At 43.7% G+C, this 26,846-nt stretch overlaps 1 protein-coding gene across 4 annotated transcripts; it reads right to left on the minus strand.

The window, feature by feature from the left end:
• Positions 1 to 366: 366 nt before the first annotated feature.
• On the minus strand, positions 367 to 25,543 carry OTUD3 (OTU deubiquitinase 3). Of its 4 annotated transcripts, none has more exons than XR_012511424.1 (9): positions 25,315 to 25,543; positions 19,273 to 19,421; positions 16,559 to 16,671; positions 12,941 to 13,063; positions 8,270 to 8,401; positions 7,712 to 7,808; positions 6,398 to 6,582; positions 5,118 to 5,417; positions 367 to 4,271 (listed from the first exon to the last, which is right to left on the minus strand). XR_012511424.1 is itself a non-coding variant. In XM_074377273.1 (8 exons), the coding sequence occupies exons 1-8, from the start codon at positions 25,533 to 25,535 to the stop codon at positions 5,241 to 5,243; spliced, it is 1,191 nt and encodes a 396-aa protein (XP_074233374.1). In that variant the 5' UTR covers positions 25,536 to 25,543; the 3' UTR covers positions 367 to 5,240. The 4 variants fall into 4 exon arrangements, 2 of the variants coding, with proteins under 2 accessions (XP_074233374.1, XP_074233373.1); XR_012511423.1 differs by having other exon boundaries at positions 367 to 4,808; XM_074377273.1 differs by having other exon boundaries at positions 367 to 5,417; positions 6,398 to 6,576.
• Between the last annotated feature and the right edge of the window lie 1,303 nt (positions 25,544 to 26,846).

The raw sequence follows: 26,846 nt of genomic DNA on the forward strand, positions 1-26,846 counted from the left end.
GCCGCCCATGTGTGTCGGGAGGAGGTGGCTCTTCCTGGGACGGGGTCAAACCAACCCTCAGAGTTCAAGAGAAACCCCAAGGTGGCGGCCAACAGACAGCTGCTCTGTAATTAGCCATCATCAGAGACGTTCTTAGATATCAAGCCACAATCGTAACAATGGCCCTGCCAGGGGGTGTGGTGGCCGGACTCACCTGAACGGAAGCTACAATCAGCTGTTTAAGCTCAGAAAGATCCCAAACGGCTACATAACCAGAAGAACATACACATCTTCCACGTGAACATCTCCAAAAAGGTCACTTCCCCACGTGCTCTCTGACACGTGCACTCAAACGGTGGTCAGACAGTGACAGGAACAACTTGAAGCTTTGTCTTTAAACTAGAATTTATTGGTATACAAAATGCCATTTTGTAGATAAAGTGGCACATCTTTGCAGCTTCTATTGCACCAAGTATTGGAGATTAAAAACACAAAAAAGAAACATTTGGTTCTGAAAACACTGCAAATAGCCAAGTACAGTACTTCAGTAAATAAAAAACAAAATGGTTCAGAGTAACACAATCTGAGGAAAGAAACAACCTAGGGGAAATGAACTGCGGACATCAGACAACGGTCACGTTTCTCCACAGACAGTCGAGCTCCATAGACGAGGCAAGACTTGCCAAGTCTACGGATCATGACCCCAGGGAGGTCTTAAGTATTATCTCCAGACTGCAGCGAGAACATGTATAGTGCAACTAGAGAATAGAGAAGGCGGCTGAGCCCGTGGAGGCCCCTGCGTTCCCCTCAGACCCAAGCGCCCCCCTTCACTGAGGTGGTCAACACCCCCCAGCACTCCGACATCAGCAAGAGGAACACGCAGCTTGAAGTCTGACTCCTGGCTCCTTCCTTCTTCTCACTGAGCGCAGCGCTGGTGGAGGATGCTGGGAGGGTAGCCAGGGCGGCCGAGGGCCCTTCTCCCCAAGGAAGATGAACATGAGAGGAGCCCACGCCAGCATTCCTCAAGCTTTAGTCGAGCAGATCAAACCACAGGCAGAGGTCTGTGACTGAACTCAAACGGCTGTCACAGACAGCTGGCGACAGTGACCTGGTGGATGCTGACATACAGAAGAAGAAGGGCAGACCACCGAGGTTTCATCCATGGTCCTTACCTTCCATGACCACCAGCGCGGTGAGCAGAAGTAGTTCTGGATCACGGGTAGGCCCTGCTTAAAACAAAGTCACCAAGGGGAGTTCATGCTTTTACAGAAATTACTCTTTACTGGTACCAGCCCCTTCTCAAGTAACTTTGCAAGGATGCTAAACATTTAAATCGAGCTACAAACTAGTTCCAACTAGAACAGCGAGGCTCTAGAAAGTAATCCCTCAGAAGAAATGGTGAAGAGCCTGAGGTTTTTACAGGGAACGTGACCTTGGACAGAAGGGAGACAGGCAGCCCACGCAGCCCCACTCCTCCCCGGGGCCCGGCTCTGTGGCACACATTCTGAGTTCCGCACAGCACGCACTTCGTGACTGGTGCTCAGTATCTCCCCTTCAAATCAACGATCCATTTCCCCTGCTGATATGTGATGCCAGAAGGTTTGCTATAATTTAAACATGCCATCGAGATCAGCAACTTAACGACATCAGTGGAAAAATACAATTTGCTTTACAGTCAGAAAAACACACCTCGTAAAAAGTGCCATTATTAAATCTCCTCAGAACAGCCGTTGGAAGGCCCCAGAGTTTGAGCAACACCTGTTCTGAAAGCTGAGATGAATAAAAGTGAATCGTGAAAATGTCAAAACAAAAAAACTGCATTGGACTCTGAGTCTAAAAGGTTTGCTATAGATAGACAAGAGCCTTGAGGTAAAAAGGTGAAGAGCTACGCATCTACCCAAAATGGGAGTCAGAGAGGGCCACAGATGTGACGCAGAAACCAGGAAGATCCAGTCGCCCACCCTCGCAGACCTTTCTGGTCGGCGTGAGTGTCAGCTCTGACAGGGAGTCCAAGTTTCCTTCAACCGACTGCACATTCGAGTTGAACATTTCACAGAGGTAAACTGACAGCACTCTATGTGGACCCAGTAAAACCCAGGCAGTCTAGAGAGTTTCTCAGAATGAGAGAAATTGCACATTGACAGCAGGGACTGACTGTGAGCACAGTTCAATGCCAAGTCCATCTGGTCGCTAGCTCTCCCCCGCTAGCGCGGCCCTCCTCCCACCCAGGACCATATCATTTCCCATCGTCCAAGCTCCCCAGGGAAGCAGGGCAGGGTGCTAGACAGAGCCGCCACAAAGGCCCCCTCGAAGCCCAGCTCTAGCTGCCCCACGAGGGAGACCCCACTTCACAAGCCCTCGGAATCAAAATGGGTTTAGAAGTGTTTTCAAAGCTTATGAAAGCAACTATAGACAACTGCAACTAACATGATTCTTTTTTCTGCCACAATTCTTCAACCACACTTTGCTCCTGAAAACATGTTTTCTATTATTGAAAAATTAAATATACATATACAGTCCCTCTCTCTAATATCTCCTGGTGGCAATTATATTAATTTAGAAGTCATGGCTCTATGCTGTTTTAATACTCTCTAGCACAAAGCTGTTGCCACTAAAATTGTATTTCTTATTTTGACCTTTAAAAAAATCTTTTTTTATCCATAAAACCTTTATATACAGTTTATAAGACTAGTAAGCAGCTATGGACCACTGCCCCATCCCCTTTCTCCTGATCAAAGCCACCGAGACAATCCCACGTAACAGACCTCTAACAGCCACGGAAGTGAAGAGAGACTCACTCCCTGACACGGTGTGCATGTGAGTGACTGTACCAGGGACCGCCGCTGACAACGGCCACCCCAGGACTACACACGCGGGGCCTCCATTTCGGCTGTCGAGAAAGTCAGCCTCAAGGGCCTGCCCGGGCAGGGAAGTGCCCACGCACCTCACACCCGGGTGAGGCTGAGGCGGCGAGGTCTGAATTCGTGCCTTTAGCTAGAAGGCATCACTAACACTGGATACATGTACCCCATTCCTAACAGTTAACATACTAAACACAGACAATTACAACTGGAAAACTATGCCATGGTAATAAAAGAAAACTACTGAAGCCATTTGATTAGTTTCTAAAACCACTATTATTTTACCCCAGAAATGTGGGAAGCCTAGCATCAGAATTAGGTAATTTATAAATAAATGTGCCCAATATTCTTTAATGACTTTTTAGCAACTTCTAAAACCCAACAGGGCCCAAGGCCACCTTCATTTAACCAAGTCAATAAAGCAGCTCTACTACTTCGGGTAATGGGTCTCCCTTCAGCCGTTTCTGACGCTGAATTCTGCTGAATGTCTGCTACACAATCTTGATCTTTCTGGGAGCACCCAGTCTCCGGTACTCTCACAGGACAAAGCAGGCGAGAAAGAGTGTTCCCTCAGAAATGCTCGGCCACGGTCAGAATGTGCCCAGAGCGGAAAGTCACGAGACAGCAGATCCTAAAGCACTGGCTCTCACTCCCTAGGAGACAGTAAGGCAACAGAGACCTACCCTTCACTTGTCTGGACTAGAGGCTCTCACTCAGGACTTCACAGTGTGCAAAGAAAAACCGCCGTGCACTTTCTAAATCTGCTAAATATTACAATGTCCTGTTCCAGGATGTCCTGAGAACAATTCCAAGAGACCACTGATGCTGCAACCACAAAAAGTCACCAAACAAAAAATTAAAACACATCATTAAAACCGAAGAAAGCAAATCACCTGATGAAGACAACCCAATGGCTCCAAGGTCAGCCTACACTGACATGTGTATACATGTCAAAACCCTTTTATAATTTTCCTTTTGTCTCGGAACTCTTAAAATTTTGAAATTTGAGATGGGGGAGGTAACTAATAATTTACCTTTTGAGTCAGCATATGTTATTTCTCCAAATATTAGGTCCCCAAAAGGCAAAGACTGTCCAAGACTGGCCACTGCATACCTTACAGTTCTAAAGCTCACACCCACCTAATTCAGTACGAGGAGTGACATCTCTCCACCGCCCGGGTCCACCTATCTCAGCACTGTGGAGTCATTCAAAGGCCTCAGCCAAAGTACGTTCTCTGGCCTGCTGGTGTGACCTAAGTCACTGACAGCTTCCGGAGGGTGCTAGAGAGCTTTTCAACATCAAAATCCCAAACAGGGCTTAAATAAAAAGAGGTAAGTGCAGCATTTCATGGGATTTCATTTTCACGATACTAAGAAAATTGAGTAACAGGTCAAGTTACCTTTTATTTCTCTGAAGGCATCTTTCTAAATCTAGAATGGTAGGGAAGAAAAGACAGTTACTTAACATGGGAACATGAAAAGCCTCAGACATTCTTCCAGACACTCTCCCCCTATAAAAACTCTTCCTGAGCACAAACTCAGGACTCTCCTGATTCCTCCCTTTACAACTATGGACTCCGTTTTCCATACTATCAGAAGCCCAGAACTGCCATCAGAAGCCGTAACATGCCGTCTTCTCGTTGTCAAGAAACAAGTACCCAAAACTCAGCAACACTATCAACTTTCCAGCAAAGTCCAGGCCTAAGTAACAGTCAGGCCCATTTATCATATGGCCTGAGAGCAAACGAACTAACAGCACCTGCATCCCATCTGAAATAACATCAGAATCCAGAAGAAAAATGCGGTAACTTAACTTCCACCCCGACTACAGGCCACAACCTGTGTATCATATTACTTTGGGAAAACACTTCCTGAATTATTTTCTCATTAACTTGGATTAGAAGAAAATTAATTCTGAACAGGTACCTGAGTTGGAGATCGCTTATAGACTATCCTGCATATTAATATCTGTTTGAGAATGAAAGCAAAACAAAGGAAACTTGTTATTCTCAATTCCTAGCAATTAATCTAAACTAGTTCATGACCAGTTACAGCAAAACTCACCCTAAGTGTTCAGGAAAGATCCCAGGGTTACTGAACTCTGATTTTTAGGGCAAAAAAGACCACACTTACAAAGTTTTTCTTGACCTAACTATCCAGCCCTAAAACTCGATACTTTAATTACAGAACATGAATGGCTTCACTGCACTTTCATTAAATAAAACACAGCACTAACAAAACTTCGAACAAAAAAGAGGCAGCTTGAAGGACACTAACTCGGTGTGGGAGCGGCCGTGTGGATACTGTGGGATGAGTTCCGTTTTGGAAAAGGACAGCCTCGCTGGAAAGCCGGTCCACTCCACTCTCCCCTCGCCCCTCCCGTCTCCCGGGAGGCCTGAGTCAGATGCTGAGAGCGGCGAAGGTCTTCACCAAGGTGACCTGAGCGCTCGCATCCGCTTCGCTCCTGCTGCCGTCCCCGTGGCTGCCCCTGCCCTCCAGGGCTTTGTGCCGATGCCGCTCCTCCTGCCGCTTCTTCTTCTCTAGCCGCTGCTGCTCGCGCCGCTGCCTGTTTGTGACCTGAAAGAGAAGACTGCCGGCTGAGTCGCCGGCCTGGCACCCGCTGCACCAGCTCCAGGGGGACGCGGGCCCGACAGATGCAAGGGGCACAGGCAGCCTTTCAACAAGAACAGGGAATAGCCACCTACTAGACCAAAAATGATTTACTTTCCTTACTGCTCAAATTCACACTTAAATGGCAAACAAAATCAGTTCCACTCCCCTCATAAACTAATTCAAAATGACCTAAAGAAACATGAACCCCAGTCCAGCAGGAGACAACACTCAAACATGCACAGGACGCCTTTCTGGACATAATTCAACGTCCCAGGCCATCCTAAAGAAATCCTCAGAAGCTTATTGCATCCTAGCCTCTGTGGCTTTTTACACGATGTTGCATTTTTGAGCTCAGAATTTCTTGGTGAAAGTCTTTAAAATAAGTTCCAAATTCAGTAAAATAAATGGTGCCACATATGATTTGTTAAGAGTGGAGGCAGAGAGGGAGCTGTACAACCCTTCTGGGAAGCATTTGACAATTTACCAAAAGGCCTTAAAAAAGATTCAAATATCCATGCCCTTTAACCCATTAATTCCTCTTCTGGGACTCTAGACAAACAAAGAATGCAAAATACAAAGTTTATACACAAAGGTGTTCACCAAAAATGATGGCATTTATACAAAATGGGGTTTTTGTCACATGGATTCGCATGGAAAGCAGCCACGCACACAGTAAGGTGAGGCTGGAAAAGGGGCCCATCCATGTGGACAGAGCAGGAGTTGAGGGTGTGCTTCCTTCCAGTCATCACTGCAGACTCCAAACAGGACACGCAAGGTCTTCGCTCTGCTTCACAGTATACCCTCATGCACGCCCCATATTTCCTACAATAACCACTTTTATAAATCACAAGAAAACTGCACACTAAACTGCATTCCAGGTTCCCTCCACTGCCCCCGACTTACAGCAGCCCCACCACTCGCCCTGGCAACCCCATCTTTCCTACCTTTGGGAGCTGGTTTTTATTTGCTTTGTTTTCTTCAGTAGGGCTGGCCCGTGCCTTATTGTTTTCAGTCCTGCCTTCATTTAAGCCCTGATTCCCAAAGATTCTGGTGCCACTGCCATCCTCCTCCCATAAAGGGCCACACTGCTTCAGGACTCGGCCACTGGACTCAAGGTTCTCCTCTGCATCTTCCAAAGAAAAGTATTTTATTAAAATCGAAAACCTAAGATAGTTACACAATGCAATTACTGTTAAATGACTCCAAAACTACCTGGGTCCCTAGATCACTGCCATTTGAAGAGCAAGTTTCCTTAAGACATAATTCTAATATCAAGCCGATACAGTGGTGAACATAGGGGAAAAAAACAATTGGTAAAATTTGGAAGATAAACTTTTTAAAAACCTGTTGACCAGTCTTATCATCAGCTTCCCACCAGAAGAGTGTTTTATTAGATTAACCATTTTTTAACATGAATTTTTATGGGGAAATCTTTCACTTGTACCCAAAAACTAGAAAGGAAACTGGCTCTAAAGCTGTGCTGTTCAATAGAGTGGCTACTAGCCACATGTGGCCAAATTAAAATCAAATGAAGTTAAATAAAATTCTACATTTAGCTCCTCAGTCTCAGCCACATGTCAAGTACATATCATACGGGACAGCACAGATACTGGACAGCAAACATTTAAGAGGAAAATAAAATACCCCATCAGAAAACTACAATGCCAGGAACAGGGCCTGGCACATAATGCCTGGCAAGAAGTACTGAAACCATTTAAAATAAGTAACTTGAGAAAACAGATGTTAACATCTTTTTTTCCCTCCTCTGAATCACAGAATTAAATTCAGTTCAAGCAAAAAAATTCCGAATTATCACCAGTTGATAGATGCTAGTAATCTAAATATTTCCATGAGAAAAATAATTTTTCTCTCCATTCCTTGTCAGTTATCCATTTTGTATTATAATGAGATGTAATTTCTAAAAGGATAAAGCCTTCCCTGACACTTTCCATTTTTCCAAAGTTGGGCTAGGAGGCCCTTTCATGCGCTCGCCTAGCATCCTGTACCCCCTCCATTACGTATTACACTAATTTACTTATGACTCTCCACCACGCCCCTGCCCCCCCCCAGACTATCCCCTCCCTAATGCAGGGCTAGCACCTGGTAAAATCGCCTGCACATACAAAGTACTCAGTAAACAACTGCTGAAAGAATAGGTGACAACATAATTGCTACCTGTCACTTGATTAAAAATAAATATTTGGAAAGTCACCAACACATCCATTTTGAGAGCTTATCCATATTAACCATGGACTTACTATTTCTTCTCCCCTGGTTCATCTGGAGCATGGCAATTATCGCAGATTCAATGTTGTAATTTTCAGCTTCCAGGTTCTGGACTATCAAATTAAAATCCTACGCAAGAAACAAAGGACCACGTCAAGACTCTGCGTATACTTCTCTACCTATCGCGGCTTCAGCAATTTGCTATAAACAAAAGGATGCGATAGTGAGAATTGAGGTAAGGTTTCAAGACCTTCCATTTAGAAAATGTCTTAATTTTCAGTAAAACTGGTCATCTGAAATAACCATTTAATAAAATTAATTCTTATAAAACTGCACTAGTCAGAAAAAAAGAATAAATTCACATACTTCCTCAGGATTTTGAACGGTACTGGGTAAAGTCTGGCAAACGAGAGAGAAATGAATAAACTGCTCTCATTAAGTCATATCACATGACCTAATCAAACTCTAAAGATCCTGGACCTATCTTGGCCCATGGGGTGCTGGCACGCTAAGAGTGCTGGCACAAAGCTAGCAGGTAAACGAGGCAGAGCAAGTTTGTGAACCACTGTTGCTGCGTGACAGACACTAACTGAACACCCAGTTGCATTGCCGACTTTCTGGACGGCGTCTTCTACTTCATCTTTCAGGTCGTCCTCAAAGTCGACTCCCTTTGTCTTGATCTTCTCTCTTTTATTTGATTCATCTTGATGAAGCATCTGAAACTAAAGGATGCAGAGGAAGAATCACAGAACTCTAGCAAACTCTGTTCAGAATCTTCAACATAGGGAGACACTCTAAGCTCAAAAACATTCAAATACATGGGAAAAGGTTCCAGGAACAATCTTAAAGGAATGGCAACCACCAGGCTAAATTTCATCCAGACACTGAGATTACAGGCCACAGCTGAAGTATTAAGAAGAAGGGCCCACGACATGGGATAGACTCTTCAGTGAAAACGGCATTAGAGCACTGACAGTTTCTAGACACCGACATTGTGGCAATGACTGCTGACTCGGACAGCACACGTCTGTCTCAGCAGGTCTCCAGGGCTGTGAGCTTAGGAACAGAATCAGTCCTTGGCACTGGCACCCGACGGGCTTTTTCAGCGGACAGCGTGTCTTGAATAAACACGGTATACCACTGTCATCTGGCTCCCTAGATCCTGTTTGATCATCAGCAAGCTCAGTGTGCTGACAATCTTGTCCCAACCAGATTATCGCAGTGAGCATGACTCATCCAACCTCCCGTGCTTCCACACCCAAGGGGATCTGCCAATCCAAATTCTAAAAACGTGAAGAGCAGCTCACTTGGTATCCACAGACCTTTACAACCTAAGCCCATTTCAGAACAGCCAAAACCATCCCTCTGTGGCTCCCAACCACTTCCTCCCTCTGCTTCCTATTGATGCAGGGAGATGGGAAATGAGCAAGGACTTTTCTACTTTTTGTATGTAAAACTGTAAGTGGAATCCAGCAATGTGCGGTATATGCCTTAGAATGTTAATATAAAGCAACCTGTTCTAAAATTTTACCCTAACAATTTGGCTATGTGTATCAAGAGTCTTTGAAATTCATCCAAAGGAAAGAATGTCAAGGGTAGAAACGATGTATGTAAAAGTGCTCATGCCAGTGCCACTAACAGTGGTGAATAACTGGAAACACCTAGAGGTTTCACAGCGTGGCTATGGTTAAATAACTGTGGTAAATCCACAGAACAATGCTTCGTTCCCACTGAAGTAAGGAACACAGCAAGGATTTTCACAGCCACCATTATCATTTAGCAATGTCTTGGAGGTAACAGCAATGCAATTGCCACCCCCCCAAAATTAGAAGTATAACACTGAAAAGGAAGAAGAAAAGTTTGCCTATTTGCAGATAATAGAATTCTATACCTTAAAAAAAGAGAGGATCGACAAAAAAACTACTCCAAGCAAAAAGAGCTCTGGCAAATCATGTGTTTATAGAAGAATCAAGTGTCCAAAATACGTAACTTTCAGAACTCAACAACCAAATCAAAAATATCCCAATTAAACACACACAAAGGACTTGAATAGACTCTCCAAAGATACACAAATGGCCAATAAGCAAATGAAAGATGCTGAACATCATTAAACTTTAGGGAATGAACATCAAAACCACAAGACGCCACTTCACATCTAGGAGGCTGGCCATCATTTTAAGTAGAAAGAAAGAAAAACAACAGGTGTTGGTGAGGATGTGGAGAAAGTGGACCCCGCATACACTGCTGGTGGGAACGTAAAACGGTGCAGCTACACACTGTGGAAAACAGTGTGGCACGTTCTCAGAAAGTTAAAGATAGAATTACCATACGACCCAGCAATTCTACTTCTAGGTATATAGTTGATGGGTTTTGGAAGGTCCACTTACAAAATTTTTTTCATTTGTAAATACTACAGTACCACACAATTCACGACTGGCTGACTCCGAGGATGTGGAACTGCAGATATGGACACAGATATGGAGGAACCTCGGATACAGAGGGCCAACAGTAAGTTATACTTAGATTTTCAACTGTGCCGGGTCGGTGCCCCTGACCCTCGCGTTGCTCATGGGTCAACTGTATCTCCAAAAGGTTGAAAACAGGTACTTAAATAAATACTATACACACATATTCACAGCAGCACTATTCACAATAGCCAAAAAGTGGAAACAACCCAAATGCTCATCAAGAGATGAAAAGAATACACAAAAGTAGTGGTAGAGCAATACAATGGAGTATTTTCAACCTTGAAAGTGAACGAAGTATTGAGACATGCTATGACATGGATGAACCTTGAAAACATCACACTAACGAAAGGCAGTCACAAAAAGCCACACAGTTGTGGGACTCCACTTAAAAGAAACATCCAGAATAAGTGAAACCATAGAGACAGAAAGTAGGCTGGTGGTGGAAGGGGTAGAAAAGGAATGGGGAATGACTGCTTGATGGGAAGCAGGTTTCCTCCTGGGGTGCTGCAAGTGTTCCGGAACAGCGTGGTGGGTATACTCAGAGCCACTGAACTGTACACTTTAAAATGGTTATTTCATGTTATGTGAATTTTACCTCAATTAAAAACAAAGAGAATTCTGGAGAATAGCTGGGTATGTACATAAGTAACATTTTCTCAGCAACTTTCATACATACAAATATAAAGGGAAAAAAGATCCTTTCCTTACAACAGGAACAGAAAACACAAAACACCTAAAAATAAACTCAGAAAAAAATGAGAAAAGATCTATATGAAGAAAATGCTCCTACAGACCAAAAAAGTCAATTTAACAAATAAAAAGCTTATCAGGTTCTTGGCTAGGAATATTCAACATCATAAAGATATCAATTTCTGCCTGTTAATCTATTAATTTAATGAGATCCCAATAAAAACAAAAATCAACAGGACTTCTCTTTAACTGGACAAACTTGTTCTAACATTCATATATAAAACAAAAAAAAGCAAGAGTATACAGGAAATTATAAAAAAAGAAAAGTAATGATGAGTGAAAAACTACTAGATTTTAAAATATACTCTTTAATTAAAATGATGAACACACTAACATATGAACAGAGAAATCCGCGGAACACAATCAATGTCTAGAAATAGACCCAACTGCATATGAAAATTTACTATATGAAAAAAGCAGCACTTTAAATCAGTGGGGAAAAATTTATAATTAATAAATAGTTTGGGCACAACTAGGTAACCACAAGGAAAGACATAAAGTTGGATCCATACCCTCACACATTTATGTGACTATAAATCCCAAATAGAGACAAGATCTAATTCTCTTTTTAAAAATGAAACTATAGAAGTACTAAAATAAACTATGGGAGAATTCTTTTTTAACCTCAGAGTGGGAAACAGCTTCCTAATTATGACCCAAAACTCAGAAGACACATAAGAAAATCTGATAAACTTAACCACATAAAAATCTAAAATTCCTTCATAGCAAAGACCATATGGAAAAGAATAAAAAGACAATGACAGACTGTGAAAAAAATTCGCAACTTATACCACAGATAGAGGCTAATTTCCCTACTATATAAAGATCTCCTAAAAATCGTTAAGAAAACTGAACAGGAAAAAAAAATGGACAAAGAAAATGCATACAGTTCACACACAAAAATACAAAAAGGTTTTAGACACAGAAGATGCATAAACTAACTAATAAGAGAAATATAAATTAAAACTATGTTAAGAAAACAACTTTTCCCCTAATAGAGACAAACATTTAAAAACTTGATAACACGCTGTGCTGGCAAAGGTACAGGAAGAGACACACACCGCAAGTGGGAGTGTAGACTGGGAAACCTCTACAGAGAGCGAGGTGGCAATCCCTACCACAATTACCATGCACGCATCCTCTGATGTGTAAGAAGAAACTTCCAGGAATTTATTCCACAGATACACTCACATATGCGTGAAAAGATATGCATATACGTACTGCATGTTATTTACAAAAGCAAAGTGGCAAAGCCATCTAAAAGTCCCTCAAAGGGACTATTCAAACACACTATGATGCATCCATACAACAGAATACTATGCACATTTAAAAAGATTAAGGAAGTTCCTTATGTGCTGCTATGAATTAAACTCCAAGATATGTTCTACTGAAAAATCACGGTGCAGAGCAGTATGTAGAGGATGCCACCCCTGTGCACAGGGAGAATGTAATCCAGCAAAAGTGGAACACATGCACATACCCATACATCTGCTTGGTATGTAAAATATCTCTAGGTAATTTTACAATATATTAGCAACACTGGTTGCATCCAGGAAAGTAAAACAAAGGTGAGAGAGTGACTTTCACATTTTTTTAAATTATGAAAATGTCTAATAATGTAAGAAAAGGCTTATGAAATCATGCTAATTGAAAAAAAAGCAGGAAACAAAGTTACATAAGTATCAAAACAATAACAAAAATTACTGATTTTATGTATTTTTTATTTTCTTCTTTACCTTCTCTATAGTTTCCAAATTTTAGATATGAAGCATGGATTAATTTTAAAACAAAAGTAATCTAAAATATTTTTATAAATTATACTCATGTAATCATAAGCCTCCGCTGTTAGGCAAAGCCAAAGAATGACAAACAATTTTAACTGTTGCTCTCAGCTAACAGTTAAAAAAAAAAAAAATCAAGCCTACAGATTCAAGAGAGGCAACTTTCTATAAAAACATCACCGGTTTTTAGCTCCAGGGCACTCGGCTCTCAACCTGGTTCCTGCGGGGCTGAGAATAGAGAAGAAAATAGAGATTCACTCACATCAGTCTGGAGGTGCGCAGGTGCTTCCGAGTTGTCGTTGATCCTCCGGACGCTGTCATAGTGCTCGCCACACCGGTACGCGATGTGCAACTCCCGCACGTTGCTCTTCTCTGTACCGCGGATCTGCGGGCAGAGGAAGGGAAGATGCCAGCCAGGATCTGCACACTGTCACTTTCGGAAGGGAGCCGCCACCTGGAACGCCCAGGAAGCCCAGCCAACGGGCTCTATACAGGACAGACTAGGAAGATAACTGGGTTATGTCCTAAGCAATTTCTGAATTACCTTTCTCCCACTCATGCACATATGCTTCAACGCGCTTTAATCTGCAACTATATGGAAATAAATCCACATGAAAATACAGATTCAAAAACCAGGGGAAGATTTACAATGAACTTAAATAAGCTGAAGTTTCAGGAGTGTCAGTATCTCTCAGCCCCTCAAATGCACAGGCCCTTCCAAGAGGGAAGGCCAGAGGCAGACGTAGGTTTGTTGGGCTTGAAGTTCAAACAATTTGGGACCCTCTTTGAGAAAAAGAATATAAAATTAAAAATACAAAATTGCTAGAAGCTCTCCCAAGCCCTTGAAAGGGGGCCATAAAAAAGAGGAACCTAACACATGCTTCCCTGGCTTCACAGTAAATTCACCCCTGTCCTTAAAACAAAAATAGCATTCTTCATCAACCACATATTGAGAATCATTAACAAACTCAAAATCTCCCACGTGTATCAATTTCAAAACAAAATTATATACAGTCAAACAGTACCACTGCACCGCACAAGCCTGGAGGTGCTACTCACAAGCTGTTCTGTGTGAATGGTCCCCCTGGAGCACAGCCCAACAAGAACAGTGCTCCCTGCAGTTGTGCAATACAGATGCCCTAAGTAAGGTGGAACCTGCGTATACCCCCCAAAACCACCACCTCCACAGAAACTCCAAGGTAATTCTTAATCGGTCCTTCAGAAAGCCCAGTAACTGTCTCTTTGTTAAAACCCCCAAATAGCAGCACCTCCTTCTCATTTTTGCTGAAAGTCATAGGCAGGAAGGTACTATTATTAAACAATAACTGCGGTCTAAAAACACAGCAAAACCATGGAGCAAACAGGAACCACAGAGGCCTAGAAGTCAGAACGGAGGGAGCTTTCTCCAGGGAGAATGCTAGGTGTCAAGGTGCAGAGGGTTCTGACACATGCACAACAGAGGGACCCATTCACCTCCCAGGAGGACTCCGGGGAAAGGAACCTCTCAATGACATGATCGCTAGCACACTTACGTACGTAAATAACAATGACACTCTGCGCACATCATGAGTAGGAAAAGCAACTTGAGGAACAGTCACCAAATTGTTAAGCGTGAAGTTCACGACGAGGGAGATGACAGAGGACTTTCGCTTTCTCTGCTACACACATCTATATTGTTTACAGAAGCAAATGTTCCATTCGTAACTAGAAAAGTGTAGGTTGTGAATATAAACCTACTCACTATTAATGCAAGCACTCTTACCCATGACAGCAGCAACCAATCCAGTTTCAATTCTCAAACTAAGATGCTTCACTGGGGTGGAGGGAGATGAGGGAAACCTAGTGAATAGTGCCAGTTTACAGGAAACACATTCATCAGTGTTTAGCAATCCATGAAAAAGGACACGATAGAAATACATGTATCTGAAAAAAAAATTCTAACTATGTAGAATTATCTTCCACAACTACCTAGATAATTAAGAAACTTTAAGAAAGTTATCAATGGAAGAAAAGGCGAGCTACAATTACTAAATTGGCATTGAGTACATTCCTTCAAGGATAGGATCATTATGCTGTATATTCAAATGATTTTGATGACTTACGCTAATTTTGATGACTTCTGCTAAGCAGTAAAGATTTAAAGACAAAAACTGGGACAACAAAGGAGGTAACCAGTATTCTCGACTCAAAGACATCCTTAGACAGAGACAGCCTCACTAAAAACATGATAGCTCTCCCTGGTGTCAGTACCAGGCCCCAAAGAACAACACACACAGATACCGTTCCCATGCTGCCCGCTGTGTCCCTGTCAGGTAAAAGTCCTCACCAACCATGCAGTATCTAACCTATTTTGCTGTCGTGTAATTTTGTTAAAAGGACATTATGCCAGACATAAAAAGCTATATACTTCCATTTATATGACATTCTGGAAAGGCAAAGCTGTAAGAGACAAGTCAGATTAGTGGCTGGGGATGATGGGGAGGGGGCTAGTGACTGCAGAGGAGAACGAGGGAAGTTTTTGGGATAGGGGAAATATTCTATATGTTGATAATATTGGTATTTACGTGGCTATGTCAAAACACATAGAACTGTACATCAGAGAAGGGTGAATTTTGCTTTACGTAAATCGTTATCTCGATAAAGTTGACTTTATTTTTAATGAGCAAAGGCTAGGAACAATCAATTTACAAAGGAATATAAATGCAAGTGGTAGGTACAGGAGAATGACGAGAAAAAGGCCACTGTTGCCTTTATAATAATATAATACATAGGGATAGGTAAGTGAGTGTGTACATACATACGGATGTATCTGTGTGTCTAAACGTGCTTAAAACACGTGACTTCACCAGACATCTTTTCCCAGTGAAGTGAGAATATTTTTACAGCTAACAGTGTGTGGGAATAACAAGGATACATACTAAAAAGTTAACAGTAATTACCTCTGGGGAGTGCGGCTCTGGGTAATTTTATTTGCCTTTATGCGCTTTTTGGAATTTCCAAACTGTTCTATAATCATTATGTTCTACTTTCAATTAGAAGAAAAGTTAGAAACAGGGAAGTGGTGGAGGGAGAGGGGGGAGGACTGGCAGCAAGCACACGAGCAGTCTTTAGAAGCTGGGCCACAACGTGAAAAGCACCCGGAGGACTGAGGAAGAGTAGCGGGTGGTAGTCTGCGCACATTTTCACCTGCCCTTTGACCTTCCATCCTCCACAATGTTTGGTTTGATGCATTATTTGGGAGATTAGGTTAATTTAGAATACCAGAGGCAAAGGGGTGGGGGTGGGGGTGAGGAGGGGGAGGGAAGGCTTAGGCGGCCCAACAGCACAAACTGAACGTCTGTTGTAGAATCTTATTTGTTACAGAAAAGCCACTGGAACCGCTCTGTACAGCTGGACAGAGCACAGAAACAAAGCTTGACAGCTTAGGCCATGAAGTAAGTTTTGTTGTTCAGAACATACTTTTTAGCAATGGTTAGTCCAGTGAATTTAGTCTTTGTTTCCCTCCATCTAAAAACTAAAAACATACCCATGACACAGGTAAATGTCAAACTAGAATTTGTATGCAAATCCTTTAAAGTCTCATTTAGATATTTTTGCAAAATTATCTGAATTATTTCCCCATTAGGCCCTCTGTCTCAAATTACCCAATTAACTGACTGCTGAATAATATTTCTGGCATTTTAAAGGTTTTTGAATTATACTCCAGACCCCATTTGTAATGTAGGGCTTATTTAATTCCAAGCCACCACAAGCCTCCTGTCTTCGGTTAGGCTCACAGTTACCCTGCATAGTTCAGTAGTCAAGCCCAGTCACCTTAGGACAGCCCCACAGCTAATTCCTAAATAAGAGCTTAACATAAATTCCTGCATAGGTGACCTACCTGCCACAAAGGGGCATTAAGTTGATGAATCACCACATTCAACTGATGATTTCTTGCAAAGGCTACAATAGCATCATTGCCAGCAAATGTTCCAGGCTTTGCCAAACTGGCCACTGCATGAAAATAGAGGAGTGAAAAAAAAAAGTCTTTATAATGGAAAAATCCAAATAGTAACACGCTTTGATATCTATTTAGCTCCAAACAATGAGAAACAAGGGTATATACCTGAAAAAGTCCATTAGCTTTGTCAGAGTCTAGGAATATAAGCTGGTTGAACCATACGTAGACTGCTACTCGGAAGGGCACCAATCACTCAAAAGAAAGGATTCATTTATTTATTCCTTCAATAAATAATTTCTGAATGTTTCAGAAATGCCTAACTCTCTGAAAGACACTGGAAATGTAACAATTACCACAGTAATCACTATAGTTTGCATTAATGAATGCTTATTACGTGCCCAGCACTGCTTCACTCACTTCTCATAGATTCAGATTTTATAATTTCTTCTGATAAATCACTTTTAACTCTCAAAACAACTCTCTGAAAGAGGTATTATCATGCACACCACCTTATCAATGAGGAAACTGAGGCAGAGGGTACTTTGTAACAGTGCCCAAGGTCACGAGTCAGTACACAGCAGAGCTGAGTTGATCCCAGGCAGCCTGACTCTAAGACCTTGGCTCCTGGCCACTCCGTTATACAGCCTGTCAGTCTGTCCTCAAGAGTTTACAACCAGTGGGGGGACAAACAACAAGAAAACAGACACTGCTGATATGTAAGTGCTTTCAGAAAGAAATGTGTAGTGAAGAATTCGGCCTTACCCAAAGAGAGGTCTGGCCTTTACCCCTGGCTCCTGGGATATAACCTCTAAACTCTTGGGATTTCCCAAGTGACAGGGGTGTCTTTGTTATCCATAGTGGGCCCCTCAGCACATCTGACAGTTTATACTAAGTTTATGCATGAGGCAACTCATGGTGGACCTCTCTGGCCATGAGATATCAGAAAGACCTGGGGGACTGGGGAGCTGGAGACTGAGTTCAACCACTTAGGCAGTCATTCAGTATCACTCACATAATGAAGCCCTCATAAAAATTCTGGACACTGAAGTTTGGGTGAGGTTGCCTGGCTGAGAATCCTCTTTGTGCACTGTGTAACCTTCCCAGACTCTACATTTTGGCTAATTTTGATCTGTATCCTTTCCTTGTAATACACTGTAACTGTGAGTATTAACAGCCGTCAGTGAGTTCTCTGAGTCCTTCTAGCACATTATCAAACCTGAGAATGATTCTGGGAAACCACGAACTGGCAGCTGGTGTCCCCAAACCTTGTAGCTTGGCTAACTCTAGCAGGGGAACGTAAGCCAGTCTGATCAGTGAGGAGAGGGAGATAAGGTGTACTAGGTAAGTTTCTCACCTGAGACAACTACGCTGATTCCCAGAGGGCAGGTAGGAGACAGACAGAAGAATGGATGATGTTTCAAGCAGAGGTGAGAAAGAGAACAGGATGAGCCTGTGGACTCCACAGTATCGGCAGGAACTTAGAATGCTGAGATGGCAAGCTTGGGGAGCAAGAAAATATATTGGGAAATGACAAGAAAAGAGGGTAGGGAAATAAAATCATAGATCTTAAAGGGCTAGAGTTTGGACTTTACAGGCGCTAGGCAGGGGAACACCTACTAGATATACATTTAGATCACTACTCTGGCTGCAATTTGGAAAATAAACAGAAGGGACCAGGAGGCAATGAGACCAGCCCAAAGAGTACTGAAGAAATCCAGGCAAATGGCCATAGAGGCCTGATCTGATGAGGTACTAGAAACGAGAAAAAAAGTATTGCAGTAGAAGTGATAAGACTTACTGAATGACTGAGTATGAGGAGGAACGCATGAAGAACATTCAGGTTTCTGATCTGGGTATCTGCATAGTTAGGGAAAAGATGGTGCTGATTCTACAAAGCCACAGTCTAAAGGAAAGGAATCATCCTGAAAGATACAGCCAGACTCAAGGGTAACGAGGTCCTGAGGAGTTAAGTGAGCCATTCGTTCATTCAGTTAACAAAAATGAGTGCCTACCATGTGCCCAGCCATCGCCACGCTGGGGAACAGAACCCCTGCCCTCAAGTGTCTCATGGTGTGACACGGCAGACAGACATTAAGGACACATAATGGTAAGGGTGATAAATGCAGGAAGCTTAGTCTTCAACCAGCACACAAGTAGCACGAGCAGACTTCCAGGTTTCTCTTCATTTCTGCTGTCAGAGCCACTTCTCACTTCTTAAATACAAACTCTTCCGCAGCACCAACCAACCATCAGGCCGGCACAGTGACATTTCATGGAAACACCTTCCCACTGTACGTCTAAGGTCCTGCCATACCCCCAGATCTACCACATGATCTACACTGAAGATATTCAAAGTTTCAAGTCTCAAACTAAAAACTCACTTCACCTAAAATGTTTTAACTGGATCAATGACACAACTCATTTTACATAGCACTAAACCACAAAATGGGTACCATATACCCACATTTAATATGTAAACTGTTGACCTGTCTAGCATGCTGCCTATTACAGAGCAGGCAAATAAATATCTGTTGAATAAATGAACGTTATAATTGATGTAATCCAATCCCTGGCTGGGAAGGTGGGGGATGCTGATGGATTTAATTACCCAATGCATTACTCCTGGAGGATCCGGTGTCCCACGATGAACCTACCATGTTTCTCAAAAGGAACGTCATCTTCTACAAAGGGTTCAAAATCTTCCCGCTGCTTTATCATGTAGTCCACTGTCTCCTGTCGGTGCTTGAGATGATTTCTTGAGTGTCCCTCCAATTGATCACCAAGAGCTCTGAATAGGCAATTGCTATTGAAACAGAAACACTGGTCAAGGCCTTTTAGAAATGAACTTGGTTCATCTAAAATAGTGATGCTTCTTGCTAGGCCACCCATGGAAAGCTTTCACCCAGAGACAAGACAAAGCCTCGACTGTGGACAGCCCAGGATTCTTCCCAGATACTAGGGGGAGAGCACCAGGGCAGATGTTCAACCACATTACTTTCTTGAGAGGCAGCAAACAAGGATTCTATTCCCCACTCGCCAGCTGGCTGACTCAGGAGCGCTACTGGACTTCTCTGGGTCTCAGTTGCTTCAACAGGTGAAGCTGGTGATAACTGTCCACCTCAGACAGGGTCCAGACACTACTGGCCATTTCACGCCTGGGGGCCGTAGCTCCCAGACCCCCTTCCAAAGTGATAAATTGTATCTACTGCCTCTCTTCTGAGACCCTTTTCACTCCAGCTGCCCAGCTAACCAGTCATTCACCTGACAAAGAGCACCCAAAAGACAGCAATCTGTAGAGCTCCCAACAGAAATAACTGAACTTAACATCCTGTTTGAGTCCTAAGAGCACAGTGGAGAAAGGCACGGAAGGAGAGCACTTGGACAACAGGCAGGTGCAAGGTGCCCCGCGCAAGCATCCTCTCCCTGCATGGCTCCTCACCTCTCACCTGAGGAGCCACAGTGCTGTTGTCATTCTTGCCAAATAAACTCTTTGCAAGTTTGCTTCTTGTTTTGTTCTGTTTCAAAAATTAAAATGCTGGTAATAAATTTTAAGTGTTATCTTTACTTTCAAACCCCTTAAAGGCTTCTAAAATTCCGAACTATATCACAAATACAGGGCCCAGAAACACAGAGACTGAAACAAGACAAGTGCAATCTGGTAACCTCAAAACCAAGGAAACAGCCATTTTGAAGCCAAACAATAGCCCACTTTTGCACCAAACTGTTTACTCTTCTAAATGAAAATCTATGATATTCTAATTCCAAAATTCAAACTCATCACTTCTGGAAAGACTTCGGATACTTAAATGTGTAGATGATGGAGGATTTTCAGTTTTCAACTCAGAAAAGTGAGTTTTCAATAGAAAATTATAGAGAGGCAGGAATCTCTTCAAAACGTATAAGGATTTATACCTTTTTTTGCAGAAGGGAGAAGAGAACTTAAAGACGACTGATTCTATAAACTAGAATCCAAGAAACTCTGATATCAATCTGGGGCAAGATTCTAGAAGAGTTTGGAACATAATAGTTCTATACACTAGAATGGGATGTCTGTTGCTAAATATCTAACAATAGCAGCCTTTTTTCCAACCACAAGGGTAAAAAGAAGTAAGCTAATGGAGAAAATGTTCTCAATTTTAAGTGTTTCTCTCAAACTTTTCTTAAACCTTTAACATCTGCCACCACTAGTCTATTCTTGAATCCAGTTTAAAAGAAGGTATGATTTAGCACAAAGTTGCATTTTTAGTTATCTTATATTTGATATATCAAAATGCTGTTCTACGGAAAGTAACATGCTTTCAGTAATGGGCAAATGTTCTCCATGTAAGCCAAAAAAGTAGGTATAAAACTGTGTACACTGTATGAGCTCAATCGTGTTCATCTGCATACTATATACATAGACGGAGAAACATACACAAACGTATGCAAAGAAAAAGCACTGAAACCCCCATCACTTAGCCAGGGACTGTTCTAAATACTTTTTATGTATTAACTGTGTTTAATCCATGTGGCCATGTGATATCAGAAAGACCTGGGGGACTGGGGAGCTGGAGACTGAGTTCAACCACTTAGGCAGTCATTCAGTATCACTCACATAATGAAGCCCTCATAAAAATTCTGGACACTGAAGTTTGGGTGAGGTTGCCTGGCTGACAACCCTCTTTGTGCACTGTGTAATCTTCCCAGACTCTACCTTTTGGCTAATTTTGATCTGTATCCTTTCCTTGTAATACACTGTAACTGTGAGTATTAACAGCCTTCAGTGAGTTCTCTGAGTCCTTCTAGCAAATTATCAAACCTGAGAGTGATTCTGGGAAACCACAAACTGCAGCTGGTGTCAGAAGTCAGGGAAGTCTCGTGTAAAACTGTGTCCCCAAACCTTGCGGCTTGGCTAACTCCAATGCGGTTCCCGTTTTATCTCTATTAGACAGCACTGGTCTACATCACGGACTCTCAAAGTATGATTCGTGACTTGCAAGATCACCATCACCTGAGAACTTGCTCAAAATGAAAATTCTGAGGCCACACCCCTTGCCTACTGAGTCAGACACCCTGGGGTTGGGACCCAGCAATCTAGTCCCTCCAAGTGTCTAATTAGTCCTCCCGGAGATTCTGCTGTATGCCGAGACTCCAGGCTCTAAATCAGCAGTTCTCACTTGCGGCTGCACATCAGAATCACACGTGGACATTTTTTAAAAAGATCAATAAGCAGGCCCCACTGCCTGAGATTCTGGTGTGGCTGATCTGGGGGGGGGCGCCCAGGCACTTTATTTTTCCAAAGTTTCCCATGTGATTCAAGGTTGAAAACCACTGAGCGAGACACAAAAAATGAGGCTGCTGTACAGGGATGCAGGTACCAGTGGACAATTAGACAAGATGACGTGTGAATGCCTTTCCATCACTAAGATTCTACAATTATAAAAATAAGATAAAAATTTAAAAATAAAACTGTTTGAGACAAAAATACATGGCTAAAATTAGTGATTCTTTAATGTCTTAATTTTAGAACACTACTAATTAGTAATGTAATTTGAGGCTACATTTAGTAAGATACAAATGGATATAGTTCAGAGAGATGTTAATATTGTACTGCCTAATCCAATTCGAGATTCTTTTCACGACACAGCCAATCATGTTTTTAAGGACAATTTATCAAGGTTAAAATATGTCTTTCTTGTTTTGAAATTGAATCCAATTTATGTGGGTCTACCCTCCAGACAATACAACAAATATGAAGGCGATGATGCATTACAAAGACCCATAAGTAACTCCCTGATTAATCTATGCTACACTGTTTCAACTCATGCAAAGGTTACATTAGAGAACACTTGCTCATTTATTCCCAAGCACCCAAAGGTTCCAGGATGCTACAAGTATCATATACTACCAGCAATGGATACCTATAGTGAGGTGCTCTCTCCGGCTACACAATATTGTGATCAGAAAAGAATGGAAAGATGGAAGAGTGGAGATGGTCAACTTTTCTTTTTATTGCCACAATTTTATATTTCACCAAGAGTAGTCAATAAGCTACTAACAAAGAATCTGTTGATACCTACTAACCCATAACATACACAGGAAACGCCATCCACTGCACAGTGATAAAACCTGTCTCCCCATATCCGAAAGAGCAACAACGCTAAAGAGGGCTGAACAGTCCACCTCATGGCACCCATGGGAAGAGTTTGTAAACAGGAAGGGATTAGCTTCACAGAGCCTACAAAGGTGGAATTATCATTATCATTTATTTTGGACAGGGACCTCAGAAGTGAGAGACATGAGCATTGTAGTCACGGTGGCCTCTGGCCTCTGGCCCCCTGCACTCCTGTCGCCCTGAACAACTTGCAGGTCTCTCAAAAATAATGTGCTCCTGTGCCTTTACATTCATTACTCTTCAGCCTGGAATGTTCTCTTGGCATATTTTTGTTGTTCGTTCATGACCCAGTCTGAGTGTGACCTCCTCTGAGAGGCACCTGGCATGGTGTAGGTTTCAGTGAACATCTGCTGGATGAATGAGGTTCCCCTGACCATTTCAGGGAGTGTTGGCCACTTCCTTCTCAATAGTACAGCTATAATCAGTCACTGTTAAGAATATATCAACCTGAATTTTAATTATTTATAGCATCCATTCTTAAAGTGTGGCCCAGTTTTGGGGGGGGGCGGTCTCTGAGACCCTCTCAGGTAATCCACGAGTCCAAAACTAAGATGTTACTCATTTCTTTCCCTCTCATTCTCTCACAAGGGTACAGTGGAGTTTTCTAGAGGCCACCTGATATGTATGATGTTATCACTCTGAAAGCTAATGGAATGTGTGTTTGTGTATTACATCTTTAATTTTTGTTTTACTTCCTAATATAGTAAACATTGATAACTAGAACCCACATAAACAAAAGCTCTTTGTAGTCCTCGGTAACTTTTAGGAGTGTAAACGGGAGCTAACACCAAAATGTTTGAGATCTGCCATCAAGCTTCTTTCTTACTAGGCCATGAACTCCTTAAGTACCTAAGTCTCCAACGTATTCCCAGCACGTTGCTCAACCAATGTTCGCTGAATTAACCAAAGAAGAATGCTCTCTTTGGGGGCAGGAGAGTAGAGGCAGTACTCCCAAAGTTTCCCACAACATCATGAAAACCCCCTCAGGATTTTACAACTCCCCATGCTGCCATTCCTGCTCATAAGCAACCTTCTGTTGAGCACTTTTAGTTTCCTGGACACGCCGACAGTGGGAATATCACACCCGGTTTAGCAGACACAAGCAATCCAATCATTTGCAAGGAACTGCCAGCCTCACGCCAATCTCACAGAACTCAACTGGTATTTTGGCTTATATAGCAACGTCTTGTGCTTGTGAGTATGATTAGGATAAGTAAGTCCCTGAATATTTAATAAACTATATTTGACAAAAATCAAGCTACTAGGCTAAAAGCAAGACCCAGCAAAGTAAGCTTTTAACTGTAGCAATCCCACTCAGAAAATGCCCCTTTGAGAGGCCCTGCTGAGAGTCTTGCTGGCCTCCCTCTATGATATTTTTATCATTCATTCAACAAAAAATGCACTGAATGCCTTCTGTGTACCAGGCACTGTGCCGGGTGATGGTAAATAAATTGCTATAAATCCAATTTGCCTGAAGCACTGCACATATATAGGAAAGGTGGGAAAGGTAAATAAAGTCAGTTCAGAAACAGTCTTGACTAATAAGCTTCAATGTCATCATGTGACATCCAGAAAACATTTTCTTCCCCTCTTCTACCATTAATACCTAAGGCAATTTTGTACGGTCTTTAGCTTCATCTTTTTCTTCCCTCTGCCCTATCTGATCCCCCAAATGAAGGGAGGAACAACAATGGCAAGGCTGTTATTAATACTGTCTCTTTTAGAGGGACAAACCCTGGCAATCAGACTCCCTTTTACCTACCCCTGCAGTGGGATGCTAACTGATCTCCTCCCCTCTCCCCTACCCTTTTCCTTCTTTCCTCCATGCTCCTGGATCCATACCCCCTTTCCCGAGGCCATTTTTCCTTCCCTTCACCCATTCTCTCCCTCCCACCCCACTCTCTCCCATCCCGTGTTCCCTAAAAGAGCTGGATCTAGATTCCAGACTAAGCCCCAAGCAAGCTTGGGTAAGCGCCATTGCTTAGAGGAGAAATTGAAGCCCATGGAAGTAAGAATTAGAGAAGCTGCCTTCAGCTCAGCAAACAACAGGCCCTCACAGACCCAATTTCCCAAGTGTACAAGGAGTCCAATATCCAACAGAAAGGACTCAAAGAAGGCCAAGCGTTATACCAAGTGGGGCTTATGCCTCTATTTGAGCGTCCTTGTGACAGCTCTGCGTGCCGTCCTGCTCTTTCACTGAGCGGCTCCATCCCACTCCTTCAGGTCTCAGCTTAAATGTCACCTTTCAGGGGGTCTTCCTGGGCACCGATCTAAGGAAGACCTGCTCCACTATTCTCTCTGAGGACCCTTTCATAGTTTGCTTGGGGCCTTTGCCACGATTAGAGGAACTGGGGGTTACTCAAGCGTCTCGAGGGGAGGACCTGGCCGCCTCGCTCGCCGCCGGACCTCCTGCACTGGGAAGCGGCTGGCTCGCGGCTGGCGCTCAGGACCACCCGATGAAGGGGTGGACGAGAACCGGCGACGATCGCCGTGCCCGGCGCGTCCCCCGGCGCCGCCCCCCGCGCTCCCGGGCCCGCCTCACCCGTCCCCCGGCACCTCCCGCAGCTTCAGCCCCAGAGCCTGCAGCTGGTTGGCGAAGCTGACGAACTCCTCCTCGCAGCCGCCGCCGCCGCCGGACTCCGGCCGGTTCCGCCGCTCCTTGGCCAGGGCCCGGCGCGCCGCCCGCTCGTCCCGCTTGCGCTCGGCCTCGGCTTTCCGGCTGCCGCTGCCCGGCCGGCTCTTCGCCGCCTGCTTCCGGGACATGGCCTTGGCCCCGCGGCCCGCAGCGGCAGGAGGGAAAGCCGCAGGACCGCCGGGCGGCGAGAAGGAAGAGCGGCGCGGGAGCCCGAGCCCGGCGACGGCGAGGCGGCCACCGCGCCTGCGCCGGCGCCGAGCTCCCCTGTCACGTGACGGAACCCCGCCCCCTCCGCCAGGCTCGGCTGACAGGCGCCATAAAGGGTGCACCTGGCAGAGCTAGAGGGGCACCGATCTTTGATCCACTCCGCCCCCTAGCGGTGGGTGGTACTCCAAGTGAGGGGCTGGTGCGACAGAGAGAACAAAGCAGGGTAAGGTCAAAGAGAGCCCTAGTTCCAAAGCCCATACACTTTATTTACTCCTCCCCTTCTCTACCTCTCTACCTTCCCTCCTAACTCAGGGAGAGGTAGTCCTTGCCCAAAACCACTGGTTCCTCTGGTAATCTTGATTCAACCTGGTCTAAGCGTTCTCCTGGGTCGCAGGACTTCTACTTTTAAAATGGGGACAGTCCCAGGCAAACCGGGGTAGTTGGTAACCCTAATCCACATCCACCTACCCTGGAAACTAACTCCATCAGTAATCCCCTCTCACCTGCCGTAAACCCCTCTTTCTCTCTCTTCCCACAAGGATGCCACTGTCTCCTCCACCTCTTGCTCCTCAAACCAGTCTCTTTCACCATTTATGGGGATGTTGCTAACATTTCTGCCCTTAATAATCTTATTTTCTCACCCTATCTCCAAGTTCCCCTTTGGGAACAGCCTCCATGATAGACACGACCAACCTCCCCTTCGTGATCCACCACTCCTTTCCCGGATCCGCCACTATTTCGGGACAAGCCCAGTGGACCCTAAGTAACAACTCCCGCCTTCTGTAAAACCCACCAATCAGGATTTACCCTTCGGCATACCTCGTCTGCATAGCAACTTCCGCCTCCAGAGACCTGAGTGAAAGCTACTGGCGGGAAAGTTCATCCCCGGCCCTCTCTCTTTCAGACACACCCCTTTCACTTTCTGTATACCCACCAATCAAAACTTACCTCTCAGTATCCCTCATTTGCGTAAGGACCCACCAATCAGCTCCTACCCATGGGGATAAATATCAAGCCTGCAACATAAAAGCAAGCTTCAGTCTATCTGGGGACTCATTCTGCAGGTTTCCAAAAATGGTGAGCTGTCTCCCTCTCTCTCTGACTCTGACGCTCCACTTCCTCAATTTCAACTAGTGTGTGTATTTATCTTCATGGTGTAAATAACTCTCGTTTCAGGCCCTGCGTTAGATGCCAGATGTGACACTGAACCCAGGAGACATGGCAGTTGCCCT

Source organism: Camelus bactrianus, chromosome 13 (genome assembly GCF_048773025.1).
Source record: "Camelus bactrianus isolate YW-2024 breed Bactrian camel chromosome 13, ASM4877302v1, whole genome shotgun sequence".
Classification (NCBI taxonomy): domain Eukaryota; kingdom Metazoa; phylum Chordata; class Mammalia; order Artiodactyla; family Camelidae; genus Camelus; species Camelus bactrianus.